We start from the raw sequence: 18,760 nt of genomic DNA, 5'->3' as shown, positions 1-18,760 counted from the left end.
TAAAGTATCAGATTTGCCTGATATTTATTGGATTTGATATTTATCACTTATAACGAGTGATTAAGATGATGCATTAATGCAGTAATATATCTGACAGTCGTGTGACTTGAGGTCAGATTTGGGAATGCAGTGCTTATTTCAAGTATAGCAGCTGCCACCCAGACAAACCATAGTCTCATGCCACGCCCCTGATATAAACATATAAATATATAGTTATTTAGGCTACAGGAGAAATGATTCACTGTAATCCAGCTGGCTCACTTTTAAAAGGCTGCCACCAGGGGGCGCTGTGCAGGCCGCTATTTTAGTCCCCGGTCCTGATACATTAGTGTGCGTGACAGCCAGAGCGCTCGCGTGGTGCTGATGTGAGGAACACACCGGGCTGTTTTTTGTTTTCTTTTCTTTTTTTTAGGAGCGATCGCGGACGGACATGCGTTTCGTAATGCACGAGATGGCTTTTAAATATCGGCTCTGTGTCCTGCGTTATCGTGGATGAATCCAGGTTATGTGTTTATTATTGTGGAGATAGCGGATCGGCTGCGTTAGTGCGCGCTTGAAGGTGGAGGAGGAGTTGGCTCTTGGTGGATGGCAGATGGCAAAGAGATCTGGAGGATGCGATGGACACGATTACCGCGATAATCACTGCAACTGGTGGGCGTTAAATCAGCACGAATTTGCTGGACCATGCAGGCTGATGTGCCCCTCTCTTAAGTAATCTTTCCGTCAAAAATGCCACGGAGCTCTAGAAACAGGGTGGAGAATGTCAGGGTGGAGAAAGCCTACACCCGTGGAATGACTAAAGGTCAAGTAGTATAGGGAAAGTCATGGTTTGGAAATGAACAGGAAAGCACAATCAGTATGGTTGTCTTTATTTTGCCAACTCATGCGAATGTTAAGGCATCTTCAGTGAGTGCTACCCAGCATTGACTGTCCAAACCAAAGGACCTCTCTCGATAGCATCACCTCGTCTAACTAATCGAGGAAAGCATCAGACCGGGACTTTGAAGAAGGTTTTTGAAAAAGGTTGGCAAAATGATGTGCGAAGTGATGCCGACCATCAACGAGGGAGACTCAACGAGTTCCCAGAGAGGTTCTCAGAACGGCTCGGACGGGGAGTCCAATTTCGAGCAGCTGATGGTGAACATGCTGGATGAGAGAGATAAGCTGCTGGAGTCGTTGCGTGAGACCAGAGATGCTCTTGTACAGTCACAGGCAAAGCTTCAGGAGGCCCTTCACGAGAGGGATGCTCTCCAGAGACAGATCAGCTCAGCGCTGCCACAGGTAAAACCGTGTACATGTGCAGGGAGTGGGGTTTCGAGGCTTAGAAATTTAGTTATGAAGCAGTCTTTAAGTCACATATTCTCCAGTACCATTTCTGGAGAACAGTCTCTAGTAGAGCCTGATCACTTGTGAACAGATCTCCAAGAGAATGGTTAGTAGCTGCTGATAAGTACCATGGAATCTCCAGTATTGCTCCTGGAGGACTAGCATTCACTCAGGGAAAAATCTCAGGGAGGGAAGCGTGTCCAAGTGTGGCAATATGAATGAACAGAAAATAACAATTTAATAGCAACCAGTCTTTAAAAATGTTTTATTCCTGTTAGACAACAGCAATTTGCTAACAATGACCATTTTTTCATTAATGGCACATTGACTAGAATGACTAGCGCGACTACCATTTATCTCATTTATATAACTGAACAGTTGAGGGGTCCAGTGTGCAAGGGTCCAGCAATGGCAGCATGGCAATGGTGGGAACTTTTGCTCAGTAGTTCAAAGTCTTAACCACTTCCCTATATCCCTCTACATACAACTAGTGATGTTTAATGCCGACTACAAGCCTCTGTCAAAGATAGATAGATAGATAGATAGATAGATAGATAGATAGATAGATAGATAGATAGATAGATAGATAGATAGATAGATAGATAGATAGATTAAATAAAATGAATGTATTAGTATGGGTGCATTAAAACAATCATTTGAAATACAGCTGGCAGAACTCTTAAAGCCATGCTGTTATAAAAAAAAATCACCTTTTGACCAGTCAAAGGTTTGAGAAAGGTTTGAGACCAGTGCCCTGTGTGCTTTTATTGCTGTTCATTCGTGTCCCTTAATACATTTGTCAACGTTAATTGATCGATATGGTGAGGTGTTGCTCAAGGAATTTATAATGACCTGGGAGGCCCCTGCTTTGGAGACTATAAATGGTAAAGCCTTCCATTTGTTTGATTTTCAGAAATAGCTGGGCTGGAAATGACTTTATTCATTCCATTGACATTTGGGGAGGAATGTCACTAATTCCCTGTGTAAGAAATATGAAGGAAAACACAACCCTGAAACACATTAAATACGTGAAAATGTTGGATTTCCAAAATACCATATGGCTGTATAATGCATGCGCTTGCCTTGGCCAGTTATTTACCTACATTAACACTGGAGGTAATATATCAGTATAAAGTTGAAGGATAAGGAACCTGAATTAATTGTACAGATCAGCAGGTAGTTTGTATTGTATTGTGCTTTGTTTGTAATGTAAGAAACAAACTTAATATGGAAACCCTTCATGGTGGATAATTTTGACTTAAGTTAATTTATTAATCTATTTAATGCTAACATTTTAATTACGATTCTAACACTTTATTACACTACAAGTAAACATTTATCTTAGCTAGGATGTATGGTTTTATCTTACTTAATGTCAGTGTGATGCTTTCTTTGTCAAACAGAGAAGGAGGGAACTATTTGTAAATAACCAGATTTGTAATTACACTTTTCATAAGAGTATGAAAACACAATAATAACCTGTGTCATAAAGAAATATAGCTAAGTGTAAATGTAATGAAATGTTCAACATTAAGGAAGATGATGCAAATCTATCTACATCATGCATATCATTGGCTCTTTTTTATAGCAGTCAGAACTTTGAACTCTTTTGGATTATAATCATATCTTTCACCAAAATGTCATGGCAGCAAAAAAGTGTACAATTATACATCATTAACTTTTGAGGACGGGGGGCACGGTGGCTTAGTGGGTAGCACGTTCGCCTCACACCTCCAGGGTCGGGGTTCGATTCCTGCCTCTGCCTTGTGTGTGCGGAGTTTGCATGTTCTCCCCGTGCCTCGGGGGTTTCCTCCGGGTACCCCGGTTTCCTCCCCCGGTCCAAAGACATGCATGGTAGGTTGATTGGCATCTCTGGAAAAATTGTCCATAGTGTGTGATTGCGTGAGTGAATGAGAGAGTGTGTGCCCTGTGATGGGTTGGCACGCCGTCCAGGGTGTATCCTGCCTTAATGCCCGATGATGCCTGATATAGGCACAGGCTCCCCGTGACCCGAGAAGTTCGGATAAAGCGGTTGAAAATGAATGAGATGAGTGAGAACTTTTGAGGACCTCGAGATTGTTTAAGGTCTGAAAACCATATATATTGAACTCTATTAAAATTCTTCTAAGGACTGTTGGTTTTTTGTCGTTTTTATGACTGGTGTATAATGAGGGGTTGGCTAGCAGCGCTCACTTTAGATTTTATACAGAATGGTATGAAGAAGTGAGGCAGTGGGGCTGATTTCTTTTTAGCCCAGACTGTAGATTTACACAGCCCATCAGTGACAGTTGTGTCTGGTGATTACACAAAATCAAATGCACCAGATAGGTAGGTAATATTTTTGAGCACAAATTTCTGACACATTTGCATGTGTAATAAACATGAACATAATTTTTTTACAGATGCCATTGGATGAAAAACTAAAAAGCTAAGCAGCGTGAACATTCTCCAAACCAATTACACCAAATTACCAATGGCACAGAGAACAAACCTGTTTAAGGATTTTTTTTAACTTTTCTATTTGCAATGTTTAGTATTCAGTGGAAACATTGTAAAAATTCAACAATACAGACTTCAAACTGAATACAAGAATCAGCTGTCTAAGTGTGTGTTTGTAAGAGTGTAATAAATTACATCACATCATCCTTAAGTCATTGATTAGACCATGTGATCTTATGTATTGCTGAACATTTTTGATAGATAGATTAATCATTTAATCAAATATAATACATGTAATGTGCATCTGTATTAATTTCTTATTTTGCTCCATTTTAAAGTGTGAATTTGTCCATGTTAGTGTGCTTACTGTAAAAAGAAGTAATTTTACTCTTATCTGTGCAGGTCATGTAGCCTGCTGGCTTTGTTGTCTAATTATGGAGTCTCTAATTATAGTCCTTCAGGATGTAGACATTAAGTTTCTCTTTTGTCTCTTTTGTCACATTATGTGCGGGTATCTTGCTAGAGATGGAAAAAATGATGGTCAACTTTACTTTGTATGTGCATCTGCACTCTCTCTCTCTCTCTCTCTCTCTCTCTCTCTCTCTCTCTCTCTCTCTCTCTCTCTCTCTCTCTCTCTCTCTTTCTCTCTTCCTTGCGTGTTGTGCATTTTTTTACTTCCCAGTTCTAAATCACCTCAACTCAATTTATGCAGTTCATTCAGTCGGGTCAGAGCTGGAAAAGATGGAGCTAAGACCGTTCTGGCCATGTGCAAAAGAATAATGTATATCATCAGAGGATAAGTTATTGAAATCTTTTTCAATCTCCACTGGGCCGAGGAAGAGCAATATTTTCCTGCAATGGTTATTTTATAGTTCAGTGTGTGGTAGAAAATGTAAAACTAGATTTTTTTAGTGTACTGATGCTCTATGCCACATGATGAGATTTCACTGCACTAAGAAGCCATTTTGGAAAATGCTAGAATTTTACACACACACACACACACACACACACACACACACACACGTGTGTGTGTGTGTGTATGTGTGTGTAATTCTAGCATTTTCCAAAATGACGTGTGTGTGTGTGTGTGTGTGTGTGTGTGTGTGTGTGTGTGTGTGTGTGTGTGTGTGTGTGTGTGTGTGTGTGTATAAATAACACATAACAAATAACATATGGTGGAGCCCATGGTGGTGTTATATGTTATATGTAAATTATCAAGGATGCAGTCCAAAACAGTGCTGAATTATATGCAAATTGTTCTATATTGAACCACAGTGATTTTTTTCAAATGTTTTAGCTCTGGTTTCTTTCTCAAAGTTAATAAGAGCACTTATCTTGTGAGCTATTGTAGCTAATACGTTGTGAATTGTCCACCCATTGGTTGAGACTAACAATAAAATTTAGCTTTACCTCTAAGGTTTTTTGTTTTTTTTTACACTGTGCATAACCCCGAGTTTTCATTGTACTAAACCCCACTTTTAACCCAGGGAAAGGGAACATTTCACACTGGTAATTTAGAAGCAAGGTTAGCATCACTTTTTACCTGGGCTATGAAACTCTGAAGCAGGGTTAGCAACACTTTTGCAGTGTTAACCCCACATTACTTTGCCAGACGTATACAGTGTAAAATGTTAGAGTGTTACAAAGTGGCTTCTAAATGCTTAGCAACAGAGACTCAGCCAAAAGACAATGGTGGTGGCTCAAGTGGTTAAGGCTCTGGGTTATTGAACAGAAGATTGCGGTTTAAGCCCCAGCACTGCCAAGCCCTTGAGCAAGGTCCTTAACCCACTATACACCAGGGTGCTGTATCATAGCTGACCCTGTGCTCTGACCCCAACTTTTAATGTTGGGATATGTGAAGAAAGAACTTCAGTGTGCTATGATGTATGTGAGACAAAATAACGACTTCCATTCTAAAAGCAGAAGACCACTTTGAGTCCCTTTCCTCTCAGACAAAAACAGGAATCTGAGCCTATCCTGGACACAGACACCCAAACTGTACAGTTGAAAATTGGAGACAGTTGGAGAAAGTTAAATGAGTCTGTTCCTATGATAACCTCAGCCCCAGTTAAAATCACCACATTTTTTCTCTATTCTGATGTTTGATTTGAGCATTACCTTAAGCGGTCTGTATCTGTGTGATTTTACTGCACTGATACCACATGATTGGCTGATTAAGAAATTGCATGAACGTACACGTGTTGAACAAGTGTTTCTAAAAAGTGCTCAGTAAGCAGACATGCCTAAGATCCTGTCCTGCTCTGCAAACACCACCCTGAAGACACTGGGACGTGGTGGACATATGGATGTATGTCAGAGCTCTCCTGGGTTTATACAGTGCATTGTAGGCACACAACTCGGAAGCGGGCATCTCAGCAGAACTGTCTATCAAAAGTGATGACTGTAAATAGAAGCTGTAAACTAAGTGGGGAATACAAGTAGCAGTTAACATTTTGGATACACTTCATATGTAAGACATTTGTAATTACTTTCTCTGATAGCTGTACGCATGTTCAACATACGTGATTTGAAAAAGGGCTTTGAATGAATGCACGTTGTATTGATGATACAATGTGTACTGGACTAAATGACTATAGGCCTGTCGCTCTGACATCTGTCATCATGAAGATCTTTGAACAGCTGGTATTGGCCCACCTAAAGACTGTAACAGAACAGATGCTGGATCCCCTACGGTTTGCCTACCGAGCAACCAGATTAAGTGGACGACGCAGTCAACATTGGGCTTTGCTACAGTACATTCTGCAACACCTTGACTGCCCAGGGACATATGCCCGGATTCTCTTTGTCGACTTCAGTTCGGCTTTAAAATCAATAATTCCGAAAATTCTCCGCTCCAGACTCCTAAAGCTAAATATACCCCACTTCCATAATGTCATTGGATCACCAGCTTCCTGACAGGCTGTCACAGCGTGGGGATGAAGACAGACTCAAAGGCAGGAGAGCTCAAATAAACAGGTTTAATAACTTAAATACATAAAGCAGGAACACAGACAAAACTAGACATGATAAAGTACGACAGCAGCATGGGCCAAAGGTCCGGACTGGATCCTAACACAGGCAGGAATCAACAGGGGAGAAAGTTACCTCTCGTATTTGCACAATCAGCACTGGCGCTCCTCAGGGATGTGTCCTCTCCCCACTGCTATCCTCCCTCTATACCAATGACTGCACTTCAAGTGATTCAACTGTTAATCTCCTGAAATTTACAGATGATACTACGCTCATCTGTCTCATCCAGGATGGCGAGAGTCTGCATACCAGCAGGAAGTGAAGCGGCTGGTGCTACAGTATGGTGCAGTCAGAACAGCCTAGAGCTAAACACCCTCAAAACTATGGCCCCTCACAATGTCCAACAGCCCTATGCCATCTGTGGAGTCCTAAAAGTTTCTGGGCACTACCATTTCCCAAGACCTGCAATGGGAGTGCAACATAAACTCCATAATCAAAAAGGCCCAGCAAAGGATTTACTTTCTACGTCAATTAAGGAAGTACTGTATGGTCTGCCACAGGAGCTGTTGATGCAGTTCTACACTGCAGTCATTGAATCTGTCCTGTGCACATCCATCATTATCTGGTTTGGAGCAGCAACCAAACAGAACAAGAACAGACTGCAACACACAGCTAAAACAGCAGAAGAAATAATTGGTGTCCCCAGGTCTTGTACCATACAAGAACCAGAAACCCAGGCAGGAAAAATCAGTACTGACCCTTCACACCCTAGACACAGCCTCTTTCATCTCCTCCCTCCTGGCAGGCGCTACAGAGCTTTGCTTACCAAAACTGCCAGACACTGGAACAGTTTCTTTCCCCAGGCAATCACCCTGATTAACAACTCACCATAATTATATTCCCTGCTTCATATCTACAAGTACTGTATTATCAGAACTGTCAATCATCACATCATCCGTATAAGTTTCACACACTCCTGCTGCTGCATATTGCACAAAAAGCATAATATTGCACAATAGTTATTTGTACTTTGCACTTTGTGTACATACCTGATCAGTCATATATTCTAATATAATAATAATAATAATAATAATAATAATACTTAATAATGTCTATATTGTATCACATCGTCTGTATTGTCTAGTATAGTCTGTCTTGTCTTGTCTTGTATAGTATAGTGTTATTTACGACTGTACTTTTGAGAATCACAAACAGCTGGAACAAAATTCCTGGTGTGTGTCAACACACTTGGCCAATAAACCTTATTCTGATGATACCTGACACATCTAGAGAAAATCTGAGCTTCTAAATGCTTTTTCTGTACTTAAAACAAAATTTTTTTGGCGTCTGTTTATCCTGAGATTTATTGGGTACATTTGTCAAAACCTGGCAACCCTCACCAAGCGCTAGAACCCAGGAACAAAGAAAAAACCTCTAACACACAATTTTATTCCGTACTGTAGAATTCTCAACTGTTCTATTCTAAAACTTTTTAGCTTTTAAATCTCTCTAACAAAAAAGAATGCAAAAACCCCAACATATACTACACCTACTGTCTGTATATATATTCTCATTTGATTATAATTTATACATATATATAACAAAGTTTTATCAAGATGGGGGGAACAGTGGCTTAGTGGTTAGCCTTGTGTGTGCGGAGTTTGCATGTTCTCCCCGTGCCTCGGGGGTTTCCTCCGGGTACTCCGGTTTCCTCCACCGGTCCAAAGACATGCATGGTAGGTTAATTGGAATCTCTGGAAAATTGTCCTTAGTGTGTGATTGCGTGAGTGAATGAGAGTGTGTGTGTGCCCTGCGATGGGTTGGCACTTCGTCCAGGGTGTATCCTGCCTTGATGCCTCATGACGCCTGAGATAGCCACAGGCTCCCTGTGACCAGAGGTAGTTAGGATAAGCGGTAGAAAATGAGTGAGTGAGTGAGTTTTATCAAGATGCCGGCTATCTACCTATGAGCTTTTAAAATTATTATTGTCTGCCTAGTATGTACTATGAATTAAAAACTAGTATACTGGATATTTCTGTTTAAACATACAATAAATTCATCTACTACAGATAATAATTTTGAATACATTTGATCCATTTTTTAATCTAAGTTTCTCTCTACAATGATGACCTTTATATATATATATATATATATATATATATATATATATATATATATATATATATATATATATATATATAAACAGCATCCTGGATATATTTATATCTACAGAATTTTAATACGTACTTTTCCACAGCCCTTTTTTATGTGATCCTTTAATTTAAAATCATATCACTTTTATTCTTCTGTGATATAAAATATCAGGCTCATGTCTTGATTAGCAGTTTAAGATAGGAAAAGCATCACTGTGATGTTTTATGCATGCTAGCAAATTATGCTGCTAAAGGGACTGCATTAAGTACAGCTTTTTGTTATTAAGTAGCTTTGGGTGACAGAATTGTAATTGGGATTAAAAATCTGAAGAACTGCTCTTACTGTAATTTCTCTCCCCTTTGCTTGGTGAACTGAGCAGCTGTGTGTGTGTGTGTGTGTGTGTGTGTGTGTGTGTGTGTGTGTGTGTGTGTGTGTGTGTGTGTGTGTGTGTGTGTGTGTGTAACATGAGATTGCTTTTACACCCAGTCCCGCCCTGTCTGAGAAAGCTGAGCATTGCTATTTAGAGATTTGTGTGTGACTGTATTTCTTATACATCTGCCTACGTATGTGTTGTGTAAGCATGTGCATATTGAGGATATTGGCAATGCAGAGTCATGTACACATGTGCCAATATCATCAGGGAGTTTGCACAGGAAATCTCCACGGATTACCGTATTTGATTATCTTGTTTTTTTTCTCCCGAAGTCCTAGCTATACCAGATCTCATGGTTCCAAATGTTTAAAATTAAATGATTAAGGAAAAAAAGAAATAATTCATAATACATAGCAAAAGTTGCATTACTGAGTCTAGTATATTACTGATATATTGCTTTGAATTTATAGTCAGTTATAATGATCACATTTATGACTGCAAATTTGCTGTAATGTAACAATATGGCTTCCTTTTTTATGGACAGAATAGCACTTGATCCAGCAAATATTATTTTGCCTTTTAAAAAAATATATATATGATATATATATATATATATATGATGCTGGCAGTGACTTAATGTAGCTACTTTAAAAAAAAGGAATGCTAATGTAATTAGATGTCCTGTTTTAAAGACATCATGCTTATAATTTGAAAATTTGAAGCATTTGAAGGATTCCTCGCAATATTATCCATAAAAAATAAAATCAGTCTAAGATTATGTCTACACAGATGACCTTTTCATGGTCTTTAAAGGGTCAATACTGTTAACTGTGTCATATTTGTGTATTTACAGTAATAACAGCATCGAATGTCATTTCATCGTTTTTTAACGTGTATTTAGAGCCAAAAACATGTAATTCAGCATGACATACTGGGGTTACATCAAATTGTCAGACGGTGACACTTAAATCCAAGGTCAGATTTATTATTTACTGGGCCACATGTTATACATGAGGTCTGATGTGAACAATTATAGAATTTAATTCTCATTATGAACTCTTAATTAAACTCTAGATACAGCCCTGTTTTTTTAGATTTGTAGACGTCTAAGAGAAACATTATCTCTCTCACTTGTTAGAAGTACTACAAATATCCTATGAGATCGACTGGGATTTAAAAAAAATTACATCCTCAGTAAAATTCTTTGTTCTAATTTACACACCAATACATATGTAAATTTCTACAATTCCTGCCTAAGGACTTTTGTGTTTCTCCTTTATCTCAAACAGCAACTCAGCAGCACACACAGCTCAGTAAGTTCCCCTCTCAGTGATAAATGATCCTGATCAATATCTGCAATTTTCTCATCCATTCTCACTGGAGGATGTTTGATTTCTGCAGAGTCTTTGAAAATTTACACTGGCCTGGAAGAGGTCTTTTTTAGGGCAGCAGACAATTTATTTATAAATAATAAAGCCTATGTACAATTAATAATAATAAAGTTTAACTTAATAAAGGTTTTAAATAAAACAGAATGAGGTTCCAATCTAAAATGTTTGGAAATTGGACAGCGGATAGTGGATAAAACTCAAAGTGGATAGAAATGATGTATTGTCCCAGTTTATAGACAATATTAACTTTTTCATCTTTTAGGTCTATAAAATTGTTTTTAGATTTTTTTCCCATCAAACCAGAAGAAACAGGGAGTACACACAAAAATCACACAGACAGGAAGAAGATTGAACCAGAGACCCTGTAGCAATGAGGCAGCAACACTATAGACTGTACCCGCAGGCTACCAAAATGTTACAGCCACTTTTTTAGCCAAAATGAGTTGGAATATTCTGTAGCTGGACCATTGGAGGCTTTTCCACACTACATCACTACCACCTAGTATTGAAAAAATATTCAAACTTTTCACACGGCGTTTAACTTCAGGTTAGCTTCGTTCTAAACTCTTTTCTGAACCCTGGGTAGAGGAACATTTTACATTTATATTTTACAGGAGGGTTAGCACCGATTTTAAACCCGAGGTTATGAAACACTGCTCTGAAGCAGGATTAGCAGTGGTTTTGCAATGTTAATCCCACATTGCGGTGACAATCCTGAACAGTGTGAAATGATGTACTATTAGAATGTTCACGACTAGATGTTTAGCAACAGACATGCAATCAGAAATGCCTCATATCCAGTGAAAACCAGGACGTTGCAATATTTAACAATAACAGCTTGGCAGTTCGCATCAGTTGTCAAAACACTGGAAATGGATATCAATGATCAACTTGTCAACTACACAACAAAGTTAAAAAGGCCAAAAAATGTATAATGCTTTGAGAAATAAAAAAACATGTTTGGGCGCAGAACAGCAGCCATTTTCATTGAGTTACGGCAACTGGCTCGGCTTGCCAATGACTTTATTCTTTGCACAACTATTACTTAAAATGTTTGATGAAATCTTACTTTTACTTTCTTTTATTTACAAAATAACATTATCCGTTGCATTGAATTTCTTATAAGCTCTATATAAATGTAAAACCAGGACACAGTATTTGCAGTGATAAATTGCATTGCAGCATAAATATTATTGCGCTTGTTGTGTTTGTACTTAACTTTTATTAACATTGAATTTGAAGAATATTCCTCTTCCAACCCAATACAATAAACTACACTACATTATTAAGCAATGCAGTCTGACCTGCTTGCTGTCTCAGATCAGCTACTGTACACTACTCATCTGAATCAAACATATACTATATGGACATCTTTTCCTATCCAGCCCAAAGAACTTCTAGTACTAGAAAGTACAGGAGTAGGATTATGACTAGGTACATTTTTATCCATCCATGTTTATTAATAGGATCACTTTTTGTAATATTTATTAATTAAAAACCACTCTTTTACACACACACACACACACACACACACACACACACACACACACACACACACACACACACACACACACACACACACACACACACACACACACACAGATCTTCAAGTTCAATGCACACAACTTTAAATTTTGGCAACTTTAAAATTTCCCTGAAATGGAATTAATTGGCAAAAACCTGTTCCAGCATGACAATGTCCCTGTGTACAAAGTCTGAGAGGGATTACATGAACCACCTGAACAGAACCCTGACCTCGATCCCACTGAACGCTTTTGGGATGAACTGCAATGCCGATCATGCACCATTCCCCAAACTAAACCTAATCACTCCATAGCACAGCTCTACTTTTGCCACATAAGCATTTCTAATGAAAGCAGAATATGTCAAAAGGTTAATATTATTAAGATTATATCATTAATTCTCCATGATGAAAATGCAGGTTTACCCAAAGTTTGAAGTGAAGAATAAGAAAAATTTATAGGATTATACAAAGATATGCCTCATTATTTGAACAGTAAATGTATTATATAATAGCTAATCAGACCATAGTCACTTGTGGACCCTATGGACATTTCTAAACACTTTCTATATTAGTGGTACAAATTAGAATTTGTAGGCTACAAATTATGACTAATATTTAGCTCCTTAAGATAAACAGGGTCCCAACGCGGCACTGTTTTTAGGTAAGGAACATTTTTTGAAAATTTCTGAAAGCTTTGAAAAATTAGATTTTGTGGCAGGTGGTGCTGATTGCACTCAAGCACTACCAATAAAAATAATATTCTTACTACATCTTCTAACTTCTGTTACAGGTCAAACTTTCCATCTCCTGCTCAGATAGCAGGCAACATGGAAATGAGCTTCATAACTTTCCACCATCTGATTCAGCCTGCTATTGCTCCTGTGCCATGTACCACCTATCGCTTCTAGCAAGTTTAACCATCTTCATTGCGTTCTCCAGCCTGGAATCTCATCAATAAATGAAACGTCCATTAAACAGCCCATTAGGGAAGATTCTTCAGGCTGCTTTTAATCTCGTACAGCTTCTCAAGCTGTGACAGAGTCTTTTGTCTCTCTAGATGTGTTCTGCATGTACAAGCCAGCAGAACTACACACCCGTCTTAGGGTAACTGATTGGTACGGGTCATCTTCTGAACAACTGATTAAAGTGACACGAGGGAACTGAGAGGAGTTGGGTGTAGGGTAGGAGGAGCTCTAAATGAACATGGTCTGCGGAAGTTTTGCTTATCATGCTAATGTTTGTCAGATGGAAAAGCTGCTTAGAAGATTAGATTGGTTTTGTTAACTGCATTGCTCGTCAGCCACTCTGAGAAGTAGAAAGGATTAGAAATTCTGCTTTGCTGGGAATGGGGGGGGGGGGGTGATGGTAGTGTCTAGAGGATTACTCTGGGGTAACATTCTCCATCCAACATTGGAGACAACATCATATTCACGTCGTACTGGAAAATTGTAGTGTCAGTCTAGGTCTTGTGTATGGCTTCATTTTATCCCCCATGTTATTATTTCATTATTTGTCTGGAGTTATTTATATGCTATTCTAGTACATGACTCAAATATAGAGACACAAATATATTCAGTATAAATGGTTTCCTCTTGGAGATTTTGAAAGCTTGTCAGAAAAGTTCACAAGGCATCTTGTTGAGGCTAGAAGTATGCACTGGGGTTGAACAGTCTTTTAGAGTTTTTTTTTACTTTTACATATATTTTACTTGATACGGTATCTTGATACGGTATCTATTCATCCTTCACAAATGCCTGCTCAGGGCTGCTGTGGTTTAAAATAAGTCTACGTTTATATTTTGGGAAACAGAACCAAGTAAAACTGCATAAGCAGGACTTAACTAGTCCATCTTCAGTTTAAAGCAATTTTGTGAAAAAGTTGGATGATGTAGCTGAGTTGAGGAACTGATAGAGACAGTATTCACATACTATTCTGTGCCTTGTTTTAGACTCTTTGCTCTTTGAATTGTTCATATTTGCACTGTCATTCTATATTATCATTTCTGTATATTTTTGTCCATCTATATCCATCCATTCCTGTTTACCAAGAGTAAAAGGACCATGTGTTTGACAGACACTGGAATTTTGTATAGGGATCATTTCTTATCTCACAAGCTACAAATAATAAACTCTTCTCTAAATGGCTTTTGGTTTGAACAAATTTGTACATAACAGAGCAAATTGCTTTTTCCACATGACCAACCACATGTAGTGCAGTTTGATAGATGGCCTCTCTTGGTATGGTGCAAACACATAACAGATTTTAACTCAAACTCCGTTTAAACCATAAACATTTGAAAATCTTTCCTATTTTTCATATACAAACCACCGCATACAAAGTATACATTGAGATATGAGTAAAGATTAATGTTAAGATTAATCTCGAATGGCTGAGCGTAAAATTATGAATATGAAGATGAACAATTATTTTTTTCACTGAAGTGTCTAGTTCTAAGCACAAATGTTTTCAGTAAATGAATGATGTGGTTTAAATAATGAACTAGGACAAGAGAAAGAGAGATATAGAGTTTTTCTCTACATCATAATTGTGGACATTGTGTGTCTATAATATGTTTGGATTTTTGGTAAGTTTCTTTGTGTTAGGTTTTTGTAGTATTACGAAATTAATCCAGAATTTATCCTACCTTTGGTTTGCATGAAAAAACTAGGAAGTCCAAAGAAACAAATGTCTTGGGAATAATGTGGCGATTTGATGAAAGTATCTTTAGCTGGCCCTACTATCTCTAGCTAACAAGAATTATTGTTAGTAGTAATAAATGTCCTACAGTTATTAGGCAATCATATGGCTGCACAATGCAAAATATCATGCAGATACAATACAGGTAATAGCTTCAGTTAATGTTCACATCAAGCATCAGAAATTGTGAAAAAGTGTGATGGTTGTTGGTACCAGATGTATTTTAGAAACTGCTGGAAAATACAGAGGAAAATAGCAGAATTGTTGGAGTTGACAGGAAGGATATAATAACTCATATAATCACTCTTTACAACCATGGTTAGCATAAAAGCTTCTCAGAATATATCAAACCTTGAGGTGGATAAACTTCAAAAGCAGATCACCACATCAGGTTTCATTTCTGTCAAGCAAGAATAAGAATCTACCCCCACACTGGACAGTTTATGACCACAAAAAGACCAGATTTTCCCCGTAAATCTTTGTCTAGTTTGTTTGTGCTCATGACAGCCTCATGTTCTTGGTTGACAGAAGTGGAACCTGATGTGGTCTTCTGGGGTTATAGCTCATCCACCTCAAACTTTTATGTTTAGCGCATTCTGAGATGCTTTGTTGTTCACCATAGTTTAAAGGTTGCACATGCAGGGTTTTTTGTTTTTACACCACTTCTTACACACAATAAAATGGACTGTGAGTGTATATACAGTATTTATGTCCTCTACTCGGGTAGGGACTGGTTTAGGTGGTGATGTCCAGGTTAGAGACTTTTTATCTTTTCATCTTGAAGTTTTACCTTCTTCGATCTTTACAATGTGATAACGCAGCTGGAGTCAATTCCTTTTCAAAGAAAGCTGGCAATTGAGTTTAATAGATTCTGCTGGTATGTGTTTTATGATGCTGCCTGCAATAGGAGGCAAAGTGACTGTTTAAAAGATGCCATGGAGCAGCTATGGAATTGAATTGGTGAATACCCAAGGGAAATGTTAATCTGAAAGTTTTTATTTTTGGAGTTTTCTTGGACAAATCTCTCTCACAAAATCTAAATATATTGTTTAATTTTAATGTTTAAATAGAGGATGAAACATCAATAAAGAAGCTGACAAGAATGTGCATTTATATGTGATGCTCATAATCAGTGACATGTGATGGTTCAGTGGTTAAGGTTTTGGGTTACTGATCAGAAGGTCAGGGGTTCAAGCCCACAAGCTGCTGAGACATCAACGTTGGGTCCTTGAGCAAGGCCCTTAACCTCACCTGCTCCAGCGGTGCTGTACTATGGCTGACCCTGCGCTCTGGCCCCAGGGCTTATAATAACCTGGGATTTGCGAAAACCTAAAGCATTTCACTGCATGTCGTACTCAGTATGTGACAAATAAAATTTGAATGTTGCACAGTGCAGTTGAAGTAGAGCCAAGTGTTTCCAACTGTTACTTTGAATATTTAGTGGAAGAACATCTAATTTTTGTTAAAAATCTCATTTTAGCTGGTTCTTTTTCTGTTAAATTGCTAAATTTGATTATGTTCTAGCTATGTACAGTATGTAGTTTGTGTAGCTATACTGTACTGCTCACCCAAGAGCAGTGAAGTTGTTTATCTAGTGAATCTGATTCCAAAACACATGTCTTAGTTTTACAATATTGGTACCTTTTTTACTTTTATATATTTGGAGATTTTATGACCCCCAAAATGTTACATAAATCATTAATGAACTTTATGTAGTTTTACTCTGATTGGTTCAGACTCGGTTCTGGATTTTCAGACACGCTGTAGAAATTGGAGCTTGCTCAGCTTGTATTTTGTGACGAGGTAGTTCTTGGGATGGTAATAATATTATTTGGTTTGGTTCATAAAAAAACATTATATTGGTCTTTGTGCCCTTTGTGCTTTAATTAATGATTAAGTAAGATTCATTCATGCATTCATTTTCTACCGCTTATCCGAACTACAGTACCTCGGGTCACGGGGACCTTGTGCCTATCTCAGGCGTCATCGGGCATCAAGGCAGGATACACCCTGGACGGAGTGCCAACCCATCGCAGGGCACACACACTCTTATTCACTCACACACTGCACACACGGATAATTTTCCAGAGATGCCAATCAACCTACCATGCATGTCTTTGGACCAGGGGAGGAAACCGGAGTGCCTGGAGGAAACCCCCGAGGCGAGGGGAGAACATGCAAACTCCACACACACAAGGCGGAGGCGGGAATCGAACCCCCAACCCTGGAGGTGTGAGGCAAACTTGCTAACCACTAAGCCACCATGCCCCCCATTAAGTAAGATTAAGTTTTCTAATTTTTATAATCTGGCTTTTTCTGTACTTTTTCGTATTTTCTCAGGGTGCCAATCATTTTGAAAATAAAAGAGATTTCATATTTGGAAACCTGCTGCACATGAATTTACCCAAATTTGCATTCTAAAAAGAATGATGTGAGCATTGAAGGTGGCAGAGCACTACAGAGCTATATATTTTGTGCTAATATCAATATTCAGAAGCAGAATTGTACAGATTGCTCTCACAGGACCCACTTCCCAGAGCCATATTTTAAATTCAGACCTGTCTATCAGCTGGCAACAAAACACAAAACCTCCACCTTCAGGCCTCAGCTGTCAACCTCGCTGCCACAAGAAAGACTGACTGCAAACTCTTTCGTTATTTTTATGTCACTCTGCATACAGGATAGCTACATCAACCAATCCTTAAAAAATACTCTAGCTTTTAAGTCGTGTGGGTCTCTAGCAGGAAAGTCTGGAGGATTTGTTTAATCGGTGTCATACAGCTCATTCATGAAGAAAATCAAAAGGCAGCAAAAAGTTATTAGAATTGGATTCATTTGGTGGTTTTGTGAATTTGTCTCGCTTTAAGGTTTTTTTTTTTTTTGAGTCTTATGTTTTTTTGTTAAATGACAGCAGCAGTTCTGTTAAATGGACTGGGAAACAATAGGTCAATCACGTCAGAAGATAAATGGCTCGTCCATGTCCCCATTGCAGTTCCTAACAGCTGCTCTTTACAACATTATCCACTTTAGATCGCCTGATTCACTGCCTTATTACTCAGTGATAAGCATCAAGGCTCGGGCAATCCAGTTTTGATTTATTCACACCTTGGGTTTAGGTGTCTGAGATGGTGCTGCCGAGTCGACACACCGCTTTATTCAAAAGGGAGACTTATCTGTCAGTGTTATGGAAATGTGAGGAAAGTAATCTATTCAATTCTCTTAGATCAACTCATAATGGGCTCTTATGCTCTCCAGATACAGTCGCCAAATATTAAGTTTTAAAGAGGCATTTTCTTGGCCTGACTATAGAAAAAGGGCAATCTGATGATAAGCACCGTCTGATGCATTGTTCATAAAAGATGCAGGCTTTCGGAAAGCATGACATCACATTAATCTTTTTCCCAGATCACATTCCATTTCACATTCTCCAACATGGGCTAGATAATATCTTGTGCATTCATGTTTAAATTTCAAAGCAGCCTATGCTAGTCATACTCAGCATGAGCCAAACTATGAGTATGAGGCATAATGTGTCTACAGCATCACTCTACAATTGACTGTATTGTTTGTTGCAGGTATTTATTCTGAGCCGTTAAAACTGGTACCAATCAATTCTTCAGATATCTACTAACCAAGGAGCTATTTTTAGACTGCTGTTAGGGAATCGCAAATTCAATAATGCTGGCTTTGCTAATAGGCTGTAATTACAGCCTCCCATGCAGAGGGAATTTTCCAACATTATATTTGATTTTGATTCATGACTATTTTCCTTATAACTGGTGTTTTCTTTTGTGCAAAAGCATGACATTGGAATTAAGTTAATTTTTTCCTCCAGCAGAGGATTGATCAAATTGATTAGGCAACAGAAGGTGACAAGGTGACAAT

At 38.4% G+C, this 18,760-nt stretch overlaps 1 protein-coding gene across 7 annotated transcripts in view; it reads left to right on the top strand.

Moving 5' to 3' along the window:
• Positions 1-136: 136 nt before the first annotated feature.
• ppfia4 (PTPRF interacting protein alpha 4) overlaps positions 137-18,760 on the top strand; it is a 93,317-nt gene continuing 74,693 nt past the window's right edge. For 2 of the 7 annotated variants that reach the window (XM_047810574.1, XM_027144237.2), the window contains exon 1: positions 140-1,281. In XM_047810574.1, the coding sequence (XP_047666530.1) occupies positions 1,033-1,281 (249 nt within the window). In that variant the 5' untranslated portion in view covers positions 140-1,032. Of the gene's footprint in view, positions 1,282-18,760 lie in introns of all 7 variants that reach the window. The other 5 variants (XM_027144240.2, XM_047810575.1, XM_027144238.2 and 2 more) reach the window with 5 other exon arrangements.

The sequence above is a fragment of the Tachysurus fulvidraco genome, chromosome 2, assembly GCF_022655615.1.
Source record: "Tachysurus fulvidraco isolate hzauxx_2018 chromosome 2, HZAU_PFXX_2.0, whole genome shotgun sequence".
NCBI classification, from domain to species: domain Eukaryota; kingdom Metazoa; phylum Chordata; class Actinopteri; order Siluriformes; family Bagridae; genus Tachysurus; species Tachysurus fulvidraco.
This window is presented reverse-complemented; position numbering and strand designations above follow the sequence as displayed.